At 38.7% G+C, this 13,279-nt stretch overlaps 1 protein-coding gene across 1 annotated transcript in view; it reads left to right on the forward strand.

Moving 5' to 3' along the window:
- lrp1bb (low density lipoprotein receptor-related protein 1Bb) overlaps positions 1-13,279 on the forward strand; it is a 239,920-nt gene that overhangs the window by 199,205 nt on the left and 27,436 nt on the right. The window contains exons 59-73 of the mRNA XM_035675905.1: positions 388-569; positions 790-989; positions 1,881-2,069; positions 2,212-2,360; positions 2,623-2,716; positions 3,017-3,133; positions 3,615-3,734; positions 4,604-4,723; positions 7,677-7,793; positions 8,891-8,997; positions 10,340-10,472; positions 11,192-11,298; positions 11,524-11,656; positions 12,092-12,214; positions 12,383-12,505. Coding sequence (XP_035531798.1) covers positions 388-569; positions 790-989; positions 1,881-2,069; positions 2,212-2,360; positions 2,623-2,716; positions 3,017-3,133; positions 3,615-3,734; positions 4,604-4,723; positions 7,677-7,793; positions 8,891-8,997; positions 10,340-10,472; positions 11,192-11,298; positions 11,524-11,656; positions 12,092-12,214; positions 12,383-12,505 — 2,014 coding nt within the window. The remainder of the gene's footprint in view (positions 1-387; positions 570-789; positions 990-1,880; positions 2,070-2,211; positions 2,361-2,622; positions 2,717-3,016; positions 3,134-3,614; positions 3,735-4,603; positions 4,724-7,676; positions 7,794-8,890; positions 8,998-10,339; positions 10,473-11,191; positions 11,299-11,523; positions 11,657-12,091; positions 12,215-12,382; positions 12,506-13,279) is intronic.

Genomic DNA, 13,279 nt, shown 5'->3' on the forward strand with positions numbered 1-13,279 from the left:
AGATCTCAAAAAGCATCACGCATCTGTCCCATTCATCACAAGAATGTAGGACTTGTGTGTGATATAGTTGAAAAAATGTCTCATTGAAGGCATACTCATGTAAATTAATGTTTGTGGGACCTAAAATGGGTTCTGACTGATTGAGATCTTCTATTTACAGACACTTTTACTTGGAAGAGGAAGACCTATTCCTTGTACATGCTCTTGTGTTTGTCAGTGGTAAACTACTGAAAGAACCAATTTTGCATAAATACATCTATTTCTTTACATGCTATCTGTTTTTTATAGTTCTATAAATCCATCCATAGAAGAATTCAAAGCAATTTTAAGATGTGCAATGGACTAACCTCCATACTGATAATGTTCTTCCTCTCCCTGTGTTACTAGATAGTCCACAAAACAGCAGTGCCCAGCGCCTTAGCAGTGGATTGGATAGGTAAAAATCTGTACTGGTGTGATGCAGAAAGGAAAACACTGGAAGTGTCCAAAGCCAACGGCCTCTACCCTACCATCCTGATCAGTTCTGGCCTCAAGAACCCCAGAGATCTAGCTCTGGACCCCCAGACAGGGTAACCATATTATCATGACCTTAAAGTTCACCATAATGCTTTTGTGTTCCCTGTATAAGGATTCATTCGCAGCTTAAGGGGGAATATGGATAGAGAGACTCTTTTTAAATGCTTAACCTGGAAACTGTTAGATCTTATTTGATGGATGACATTTGTTATTCCCAGTATGTTTGCCTGCTGTAGTATATAGCTCTTTGAACCATGCTATACTTCTGCCTAGGTATGTGTTCTGGGTAGACTGTTGTGAACCTCCTCACATTGGGCGTATTGGCATGGATGGCCGAGGGCAAAGGGTTATCATTGACACAGAGATCTATAGCCCCACTGCTCTCACTATCGATTATACCAACAAGAGGATCTACTGGGCAGACGACAACCACATCCTGCTTGCCAACATGGATGGCACCCAAAGACGCAAAGGTGAGACTAAGGTGTTTTACATTTTGGCAAGTACATTTGGGAAGTACATTTACACATTTTTTTGCTGAAAGTTAGAGGAGAAGATCAATCCTATCCTACAGTTTAACTCTGTCTGTTACATATAAGACTAGAAACAGCTCTACTTCCTCCAAATCTGACTTTTGTAAATTACTATAGGATGAATGTGCCATTACTTAATCATGCATGGGAGTGGTTGTTTCAATATCACTACTGTTTATGATCAGGGATCAAGGAAAGTTATTTATTGTTATACAACACAAGATTTTACAGCATAAAGAAAACACATAGAACAACAGATAATTAAATGTATTTATAATAGAATAACATATCTAATATATAATAAAACAATTTATACAGTTCTTTAAATACATACATGTGTACACCCAAGAAATTGTTTTGCAGTGCATTTTTTGAATTTGCATCTGGGGGAATGTAAACAACATCAACAAGATAGTGACGAAAAATGTGGTTTCATTCTCATATAAAAAGTCTGGCATTTGAGAAACAGTATCAGTCCCCTTTGACTGTGATGGAGCACCAATCATTGATTTAAACACCAAATCTGCTGCCTCTCGTCCTGCACTCAACACTTGAGCACTTGATCTGGAATGTTGATGGAGCAGGTGTCTGCAAAGATGTGGGCACAAGAGTCTCTGATTTTGCATTGTTTGGCCAACCTGATTCCCATTTCATCCAGACCGGTCGGATGTGGATGTTGTGGATGAGACAGATTGGAAGTTTCAACCCTTGTTGCTGTAAATTATCAAGGAAATTTGTACTGCAAGCGAAACACAATTAGCAGCAACAAGCTGCTAAATTGAATAAAATAGAATTAATTGAAGCTTGCCATTGCCATTTGTCTCTCTCCAGTGTCCTATGATCACATCCAAGGGGTTATGGCCCTGACTTTGTTTGAGGACTTTGTCTATTGGACGGATGGGAAGTCCAAATCACTACGACGTGCTCATAAGACAACCGGCACTCAAGGAATGGAGCTCCTCAACTCCTGGCAAGCCATCAAATCCATCAAGGTCTACCACTCCCTGCGCCAGCCTGAAGGTATGAAGTCCATCTGGCACTCATGTCCATTCTATCCTCCCATGCCGAGCAGTTGTTATGGATCTCTTTTATAGTGTTAAGAGGGAAGTGGTTTGTGTAATACAGTATTAACTCAGTTCTGTACTTCTGTCCTTCTTTACAGTACCCAAACACCAGTGTCAGATTGCAAACGGAGGATGCAGCCACCTGTGTCTTCTATCTCCTGGTGGGGAACACAAATGCGCCTGTCCCACAAATTTTTACCTGGCTGCTGATAATAAGACCTGCCTCTCCAACTGCACCTCCAGTCAGGTCAGCTACATTTCTTTTTCCTCCCACTTCTAAGTTTAGTTTGAACATGTTGTTGCTTTTCCATCCAGATCAGTACTTTTCCCCCAAAGGCAAATTGGTTTACTCTCACATGCTTTCCTCTTCGTACATGTACTGTAGGTCCTAGGAAATGGTTGTGTATTGATTTTGACTTTGGCTTTGAAGAATGTTGAAGCTAGAGTCAAGTATTCATGCTGACTTGAAATTCTGTGTTTTCGTTTATATTTGTCCGGGGTACTAATAGTTTCGCTGCGGGACAGATGAGTGTATCCCTTTCTGGTGGAAGTGTGACACGGTGGATGACTGTGGGGATGGATCAGACGAACCTGCTGACTGCCGTGAGTTCCATGTTATTCCAAGGTTGGCTTTAAAATTGCACTATACCTAAAGAGATCACCTCCTATTTCGGTGAGCTTTTATGGATATTAAAATTGAAATGGTACTGAAGGGGCTTATGTTTCTGTCTTTGCTGTTTATTTATTTTCATTGTAATTACTTTTTTGGTTGTTTATTTGTTTTGTATTTAATGGAACCTGTTTCTACTTCTTTCACGCAATGTTCTGTGCTAATTTCTATCTATCTGATTGAACTCTTAAATTATATACCCTGAGATATACTTATGATTGCCTTTCCAACAGCGGAATTTAAATGTCAGCCTGGCCGTTTTCAGTGTGGGACTGGCCTTTGTGCGCTTCCTCCATTCATCTGTGATGGAGAGAACGACTGTGGTGACAACTCAGATGAAGCTAACTGTGGTAAGAATGAAACAACTATAACTGTATAAAGTTGGAAATTTAAAAGGTGTAATTTATTGCTTCTTGTTGTGCTGTTTGTGCATTTCCCAGAAACTTGTCTCACTTGCAAAATCAATTACACTTTTTTTTTCTGTTGTTTTCTATTTCTAAAACAATTAGTCCATGAATTAATTAATTGATTAAGAGGAAATTATTCAAGACCAGTTTTGATAATTGATTAATTGTTTTTTTGTTAGTCCTGTTTTCTTCATGTGTATCTACCTCTATTCATTTGAAACAAACCACAAAAGTAAAATGCCTCAATAACGGACAATGTGTGTTTGCAAAACCTTTAACAGTAAATATAAAACTTTTGATAAATTGGCTGCATTGTAGGTTGAATCACTAGAAGTAGCTGTATAGATGCTTTGCTTTGTTTGAACTCCCAGCTTTTTGTTTACTGATGCAACCCTCCGCTTCTGTCTGTTTTTTTGTCTTTCAGAGACATACATCTGTCTGTCAGGCCAGTTCAAGTGCACCAGGAAACAGAAATGCATCCCTCTTAACCTGCGCTGCAACGGTCAGGACGACTGTGGTGATGGAGAGGATGAGACAGACTGCCGTAAGACTGACCTGCAGTATTACTTTCAGGCTCATTGTCTTAGAAATGTCTTGACTGAGCTTTTAGTCTGGATAGTTTGTGAATGTATTCCCATTCCTGTTTTATAATTCCATCCCAACATTACAGCAAAAAACTTTTTGGATATTTTTGTTTCAAAGATACTCAGGATTCAGATTAATCACGTTAATTTTTTTTTTTGTAATTTATTTCTGTGCTTGGACAGACTATATGACAGCACTAACATCATATACTCTTCATTAGGTATTCCAAATGCAACGCTTGTTATGCCCTGTTCCTGTGAAAAGGGATTAGATATTGAATCACACACAGAGGATAAGGACAGATTTTCTCCGCCATGATGTAACTCATCAGAATATCACACCCCATTCAAGTCTTTCAGACTGCTGCATTTGTCTTGCATGTGATTGCAAGAGGGGTGAGATTGGGGGGGAGAGAATGCAAGTAAGTAAGGAGGAGAAAGAGAGACTTAAAAAAAACGCTTTAATTAAAGTGAAGCTAATTACTTCAACCCTTCTTAGACTTCCACAATGATTGGATGTGGTTTTGAATGCAATTTTGTAATGAGCACTGCAGCACTGAAATTAAAATGCTATCTGAAACAATGTGAGGTTTTATAACAAGCAAGTACTGCAACCTTGCTATAATAAAACACTGATGTATGTGAGGGAGATGTGTGTTTTAGAGAAATGAAATGCTTCCTCACTGGTTCTTATAGCACGATAGTGTTTATGATTACTCAGATTACACAGGTTATTTCTACAAATCAAGATTTCTGGCAGGATGATGATATATTATAGATAACCTTCCTCTTTTCCACACACACACACTACCCGTCTCTCTGCCTACAGCTGAAAGCACCTGCTCCCCAGACCAGTTCCAGTGCAAGGCCTCCATGCACTGCATCTCCAAACTCTGGGTTTGTGATGAGGACCCTGACTGTGCAGACGGGTCAGATGAGGCTAATTGCGGTGAGTTGTGGAAACCCACTTAACCATAAATCACATCACTTCACTTATTTTTCAGTTATGGGGGAAGAATCTGATTTAATCTGAATTAATTTTACACTTCGCTTCACTCTGGTCTGACTGAGTCCTTCTACTTGTTCTCACCGCCTATCTGATTGTGCTGAGAGAAAATACCATGAAGGACAGCTGTCCCTTTCCCAGTAAGAGCTCGGCATTATGATCAGTTTGCCTCAAGTTTTTAGCAGCTGTCAGTGTTCATTGACTTCACATACACAAACACACACATATAGTAGTTTCTTCTCACAAGTTTTGGTTTCGGTCAAAGCCATTATTGCTAGGGCAGGTAAACAACCTTGGCAACTTTTTCCTCCTCAATAGAAATTTTTTTTTTGAGCACTACCCACGGCGATGACATTGTTTAATATGAAAGAGACAGAATTTTTCAATAAAGTCAGCTCCACAATCATGCAAAGCTCTGTAAGATTTCACCACATAGAGATAGGCCGTTTGACCAATTTCACTGTCCTGTTTCAAATTAAACAAGCAAGATGAAACCACTATTCTCTCTGAGGTTTTTTTTAGAGATCAAATGTATCTTCAGTCATGAAAGATGATGCAAGCGGTTAGCTTATATGTTGTGCGTGTATTGTGTCTCTCTTATTTATCTTAACCCTTTTTTCTCTAAAACTTAATAAAATAAAATAATAATAAAAATGACTAAAACCAAAGCACCAATCTAGAACTAATTCAGTAGAGGACTGGATATCAAAATTTTACTCTTTCCATCAAGCTTTTAATTTGCTATTGAGGTTTTAAATGATAGTTTGTATTCTACTCCATCACTGACAATTTTTTTTGACGGAAAAATCCAAAGGCTGGCCGTCATTTTGATAGATTATTAGTGAGAGTGATCTACCGTATATAACGTAAATAACACAACCTAACACAATATAAAAAATGTATTCAGAGATTTAGTTTGTACAGGGATGCAGATTGATAGTACAGATCAACTGTATTATTAACTTATGATCTCTGTTTGTGTGCATTTGGGGGAACTTGCAATTTGATTATTATTAAAACAATATTCCTACTTTGATGTTTGATGCCTTACACCTCTTCTCAATAGATCCCTTTGTAATTTTAGCTTGGTTTCATGTGGATATCTTGCTGTTGTTTTAATGTCAAGTAACTTAAGAAGACTGATGTAATACTGAGTAAATGTTTATCCAGGTTTACTGTTGTTTGACTTGGGCCCCTCAAACTGTATTATCTGCAGTATTTGTCAGTGTCTTCATCACCTAAAAACTGCTCACCACCCCAGAGCGCACAAAAGAGCTAATGCTGCTTTATAGCTATTTTATTTTCACTTTGAATTACCTCAGACTGTTAAAGGAAGTTTTGCTTGTTAGCACCGTAATGAGCTCTGACTTGGCAGGGAAATACTGCTTTTTTTCCTGTGTCACATCTTTTATATGCTGTAAGTGACTGAGCTGCTTCCTAATGAATTGCTGCCTCGTGTCCTCCGCGGCTGCACTCAGCTTTCCCCCTGATTCTCTCCTCCTGCTGTCATGTTGGAAAGAGATCCAGGCATAATCTGCCACCCTCCTCTTTTGACGCATCTCTTCCCTAACTGATAACAGCATTACCTTGGCCATTATCCCTGATGATGTCTGCACTGGAATGACTTTTTAAAAGGAAGCTCTCAGTTTGACTTTGAAAACCCATTCTGAGGAAGTATTGCTGGAGTAAATATCAAAGCGTCTTCCTTTTGAAACAAATGCAGATACTTTGGATGATTCTAAATCTTTCCATTAATGTTTAACGCTGGAATACCTGATTTAGGACAGAAATACAGGTCCTCCCACAACAACTGCCAGCGACTGTTGTGTGCACACTCACACACACATACACACACACTTCCAAGCAGTCAGTTCAAAGAGCAAATACAGTAAATAAACAGAGTGGAAAAAATAAGACTCTCAAATGCTATTTATTGCATATTGTGGGTGACATTTTATAGCAAGGATCCAGACCTCTGAATCTCAATTGTTCACGTCTCTAAATCTCATCATCAGGCTTGACATTTTGAGTAAGAAGCATTACCTTAGTTTTGACGTAACTCTTAAAGGTGTTAACTATTTTCAGGTCTTGTGTACAAGATGATTTATGTTGGTATATAATGTAATAGAATATTTTTTTATATATATTCTTTTTTGTTACCTTAGAATGAGCCGTTTTTATCTACAGACACTGCAAGTCACCTTCCATGTAGTCTTCCATGTTGTACCGCCATGTTTCTACAGTGGCTGTAGATTGAGCATTGGTGGTTACCGTAGTTTGTCCTACACACTTCACAGCCCTTTTTCATTCCCAAATACAGACATGAGCAGTGTTCATTTAGTTGCAATCTGCAACTTCACCTTTAGATGACACTAAATCATATGGTCCTTTAAATAACACTATAATCAAATGAATAATATTAACAACAAAGAAGAGGTGAGCTTATACGTGGACCAGTAACTAAGCTGCTATCACTGCAAGATGACATTTAAAATATCAGTACTTTAGTGTCATATCTATCCCTGGTACTTGTTAGCACTGACGCGACACAGAAATTCGGTTTAAGTTCCATATATAACAAAGCTAAAATCAAATCCTGCAGCATTTGTTGTGTTCTGAAATTCTCTTGGATGTTTTCTTGAAGAAAGTTCAATCTTGCCAACTTCCTGTCACAAATTCTGTTGAGAATGATTGGTAGCACAGTCAGGTATTTCATCTTACGGTGTGTTAGCCTCTGGAGTGCATACTGTGTTTTGAACTTAGTGTCAGAGTTGCTCAGGGAAACCCTGAGGAAACGATGATTGCACGTAGAAAATATGATAGCTAGCACACCATTAATATTCATGCTCTTTGAAGCCATTTTCATCTTCGTGTTTGTTTGCTCCTGATGAAAAAGATGAAAAGACCTGCGGACCTCATGAATTCCGCTGCGAGAATAACAACTGCATCCCAGACCACTGGAGGTGTGACAGCCAGAATGACTGTGGAGACAACTCAGACGAGGAGAACTGCAGTGAGTATATGACTCCTTCACTTTCTGTCAGCACAGTTTGTTCGTTTATATACACTGTTGACGTTCTACACACACTTAGGCAGTGAAGAATTGGACACCTGAGTACCCCTCCCACCACCATAACCCTCCTACCACCTCCTTCTCTCACAGACACACACATAGTCTTGTATCTGCACACCCTGGGTAATGTTTCCTACTATCGAGTCAGCCAGGCTCAACTCTCTTTAAAGCACACTCTTTATCTGTGCTGTGTCTCTGAGACTCCTGAGCTCTTGATATCATTTCTTCTTTGTAATTTACCAAGCTCATATTCTCTTTTGTTTAGATATTCACCATCACGTTTAGAATAAAACTTTTATTTACTCATGAAATGACGCTGATAACCCACCTTGTTAAATTTCATATCTTTTGTGCATTTGAGTCCTTGCATGTGTGTGTGAGTGGAACTTTTGGCATGTACATCATATGAGTATGTGCATGCCTTCTGTGTGTTTTTGCTGCGTATGCATTATTTGCGTGATTTATTAGATGCTTATTTCCCATACCTATTAATGTCACTTAAAATGCAAATAAAAGCCAGTCAAGTGTTGGATGGCAAAGAATTAAGCAGGTGGACCAGCAGACAGTGGAGAGGCTGCAAATCAGATTTTGGTGCAATGCCTGCTGGGAGTCTCTGTTGCAGCACAACTCATAACACACACCCTGCATTAGCTAACAGTCCATGATAACGAGGGGAGGGCCCAGACAGTGGATCTGATGCAGCTGTTTAGCTGCACCCTAATATTGTCCTCAGGGACAGACTTGCACTAAATGGCATATACAAGATTTTTGGCTTCAGAGAGTATCTTGCCCCCTCCATTGTGAGAGCAACAATGAATGTATTTACATCTTGATCAGCTTCGCCAGTTTCTCCACTTATAAAACAAAATGACTCTAATTAGCTGAAATGCTAGTTTTGCCAAGGCATTATCATGTGATACCAAACACAGAACATTTGGCCCATAACTTCATCAGGGGATGTATGTTTGTTATGTGTAATGCTGGAAAAAGAATCAGTTTGGCATGATTTTGTATATTTTGTCTTTTTCTCAACTTAGAGCCAGTCACCTGTAACCACAAGGACTTTGGCTGTGCTAACGGAGACTGCATCTCCTCCAGATTCCGATGTGACGGAGACTATGACTGCCTGGATAATTCAGATGAGGCCAGTGTTTAACATATGTGTACCACTTTCTTAGAAATAAAAGAGGAAGGTAAACCCACATTAGTGTTGCTAATGAGGCACATATATTATTAGCAAGACACTAAATTAAGAATAAAATAATGCACACTTCAGAATAGCTCCAAAAGAAGAACCCTTTTAAAGCAAACACCAACACTGTACTTTGTGCCTTTTCTGGCATATTGGCTTTTGTTAATGTGAGTAAAAATCTTGTCCAGCCCTTTTTTTTATATATTCATGTGTTAACCAATCTATTATATCATTAGTGAGTCAATACTGGTTGTTTTAAAAATTACATGTCGGTCTACACAAAAAAAGTAATATTGTAAAAACGATACAAAGATGTGTTTAACAGCTGCAGATTACACTGCACATGGGCTAAATTACAGTATACACTTACACATACATTGAGACTGTAATTGAATTTGTTGTTAGTATCTGAGCTTGCAGCCCAAGAACACATTAAATATCCCAATTGGAGAAGGATATTAAATTGGACGGGTATATTGCCACAAGAAAATAATCCCATTCTAGGCATAATTCATTGTGTGGATCCAAATATCCTCGTCATGGTCGCTACATTCCAAAACAATGCTGGACAGGAAATATCACTGTGATGAGTTATTGTACCTTCAAGTGCATTAGTGCATGAAATACCTCCATGTTTATTTGCTTCTGAAAATCCTAATCCCCCACGCCTTTCAGCAAAACAAAGACTGCTTGTTTGGTTCATAGATATGCTTGAATATCTTAATTTATAAAGCTTCAAATTGCCATTGTAATTTTAGACTTTCGTATAATGTGAAGAAATTAACTTAAATGTGCCTTTATCTAGCACTGCATGGTGTAAAGAGATTTTTGCAGGATTCATACAAAGAATGCCCCATCAGTGGTAACGACGCAATGCAATGCATAATTCAAGGACAAAGGCGTGTTATTATGATTCATTATTCTTGTTAATTTATTGCTCTGTTCAACATTTGCACAGCAATTTTATATATAATCCCTCTCCATGCAAAGCAGTGCAACCCTAATTAACCCTTTATTATGTGTCTCCCCAGTGCCAGCTTTCTGGGTCAGAGCAGGCAAATAGTTTCAGAAAAAAAGTTGTCTTTCAATCAGCATTAATAATACACAGTGATCATCACATTTAGTTATTCAGTTATTCATAGTGGCCATCATTGGGTAGATTGTTATAATTCATAGTGGTGGAGACATTGGGTTTCAGAGTCCAGCCTGGATGTGTCACTGATTTAAAGTGTTTTCCTTTGACAGTTAACATGCACAGTATATGATCTTATGCTTTTACTGTATTTGTTTACAGAAAGGCTGTGAGGAACGCTGTGCAGATGATCAGTTTCGGTGTCACAACAACCTCTGCATCTCGCTGAAATGGCTGTGTGATGGCCAAGAAGACTGCAAGATGGGGGAAGATGAGAGAAACTGCCAGGGAACAGGTGCAGAACAAAAGTCCTCTAGTTTGTTAAAGAATCGTAGAATGTACTTCTGAATTGTACTTCTGATCACCAGTTGGTGCATAGAACATTGCCTGTTTCTAGCCCTTGTGTTCTCTGGATTATTATATATATATTTCCTTCTTGTAAGAGTGGGGTTCATACAATTTATTCTTCTGAAAGAAAAAAGTATTCTTGTCGTTGTTAACTCAGCATTGGCCTCTGTAAGGTCACTGTAAACTGAAGTAGCCCTTATTGCATGGGCATACTGTATTTAACCATGGTCTTATTATCATACCACATAAACTCATTAGTAATTGATTAAATAAATGGCCATCAATGACATCATATCCTCAAGTACCTTGAAAATGAAATGACTTACAATACAATATGAGATCATTCTGTGGAGTAGAAATAGCCTCAGTTCTGCTTTTATTGCTGGCCAAGTAGTGTACTGTGAAGCACTTTGTTCAGCAGCAGGAAGTACACAGTATGAGCTTTTTGACCTGCAGGACAACATCATACTGTACTTACCCTACTGTAGTGATACGTTCCGATAATTTCTCTCCAAGAGCCACATTTTCAGTCAGCATTACCTTTATGTGGGATTTCCCACTTTTTATTATTTGTTTATAGCACAAGACACTGCAAAGGTCTCACCTGAGTGATTTCTAGTTGAGAGAAGGCGGGTTGTTGATATGCTATACTTTGCCCTTCTCCAGCAGTCCCTTCATGTTCCGTAAATGAGTATGTGTGTGCCAGCGGAGGGTGTGTGTCAGCCAGCCTGCGGTGTGATGGACATGACAACTGTCTGGATGGCTCAGATGAGGTCAGTGCAGCATGATTTACAAAAGCTACTGAAAAAAGATTTTTCTTTCTAAGTAGTGCAGCTTCACAGTGTACAGTAGTTCAACAGTGATGACCTGCTTATCCAATCATGGATCACCCCCGGTTAAACCATGAATCATTCAGTGTTTTGGTTTCCTCTGATTGCAGCTGACAACATCACTAAAAGGGACAATTTTGATGATTTACGTTTCTTTTTTGCTGACAGATTGGCTGTGTAAAGGAGTGCAGAGAAGATGAATTTCTTTGTCTGAATCGTGCTCACTGTATCCCTCGGCGGTGGCGCTGCGATGATGTGTTGGACTGCATGGATCACAGTGACGAGGAAAACTGCAGCCAGGGTAGGCATAAGTGTGACCTCGCGAGCATGTTAATGTGTTGTAGTATGCTTTTTATGACTGAATTAGATTCCTGGAGGCATTGTGCCATCGCAGATCTTTAAGTTGCAAATATTGTTATTGAACAGATAGATCATGTGAACCATGTCAAAGCATTTAACATAAAGAGGACGGAAAAACTGAATAATATACTGTATGCGACAGGTAAGTTGAGAGCCCAGAGTGAAAATGAGAAATTTGCGATGAGAATAAAGACACAAATATATTCAATAGACTCTGCTTTTGAGAGGGAAAATGACCCAGGGCTGTTTGGATCATTATGCACAATGATCTGTCATTATAATTTTGTTGATAGTAACATCTTCTCCAACCATGAATGCACTTTTCTACCTAATTTAGAGTGTTAAGAGTCTTAAGAACTTATCTGTGTAACTACAGGTGCTTTCTTCTGCCGGGCTGATGAATTCATTTGCAACAACACGTTATGCAAACTCCACACGTGGGTGTGTGACGGCAAGGACGATTGTGGAGATAACTCTGATGAAGACATAGACATGTGTGGTGGGTTGAAATTGTCACTCACAAGGCTTTCATTTGAAGACAACTGATAAATATTTTATAAGCCACTACTTTTCTATTTTCCAAGAGGGAGTATTTCAAAAATATTACAAGATTTCAAGCAGTTTTTTAATGATATATACACTTTTTTGCATGTCTTTTCATTTCCAGCAAAACTTCCCTGTCCTCCTACAAGGCCATTCCGTTGCAGAAATGATCACGTGTGTCTACGCACAGACCAAGTCTGCAACAAAGTAGATGACTGTGGTGACAACTCGGATGAAGAAGAGTGTGGTGAGCACAGAATGCATCAATACAGATCTGATAGTAAATCTGCACTAAGCTAATTCTTTATGAGAAAATGCAATTAAAGTTATGGTCAGTTTTTAGTGCAGAAGTCTACTTCTATTATTTAATAACCATGCTCCCCTTATAGGCTTGTCCATAAGGAGACCTTGTCCCACAGAGATGCAGATATTGTTACATTTTGATAGAAAAACTTAAAACATTAATTGAGGCTGGGATCACAACTTGGCAATCTATAACCACTGTTGGTTGAGGACTTTTTTGTTGAGAAGACAGGAATTTACATAATAAAACTTGTGAACTCCAAACTGTTCTCTAAACCAAATGGCTTCTAACCATTTTAGCGCATGACCCCTGAACTGAACCTGTATTTATTTAAGACTTCTAATCACATATTTCCTGTCTATGAGTTGAACTTTTGAATTATTGTAATTCAAATAATTTTATAGGGCTGAGGAGGCAGAAAAAAAAAGAAACAAGCAACATCTCAGATCTTGTGACCCCTCTATGGGGAACCTTTGTTCGAAACAGCATGCGCAGTATTTCATCCAACAAAAGTTGGGCCTTTAACATTGCATTTTTGACATCTTATGCCGATGTGGTCTCCTTTGATATATAATATTAAACACTGACCAGGTTGCTAAATGTTAGCATTCCCAGTAGTTTTCTGATGATATGTTACGTATTTGGGGTCTTAAAGTACTTTGGGCTAGTACTTACTGTAGTGTATGTCGTCATACAATCCTGCACAGTTGTAGTAAC

The sequence above is a fragment of the Morone saxatilis genome, unplaced genomic scaffold (genome assembly GCF_004916995.1).
Source record: "Morone saxatilis isolate NCDOM2014 unplaced genomic scaffold, NCSU_SB_2.0 Contig5, whole genome shotgun sequence".
In the NCBI taxonomy this organism is placed as follows: Eukaryota; Metazoa; Chordata; class Actinopteri; family Moronidae; genus Morone; species Morone saxatilis.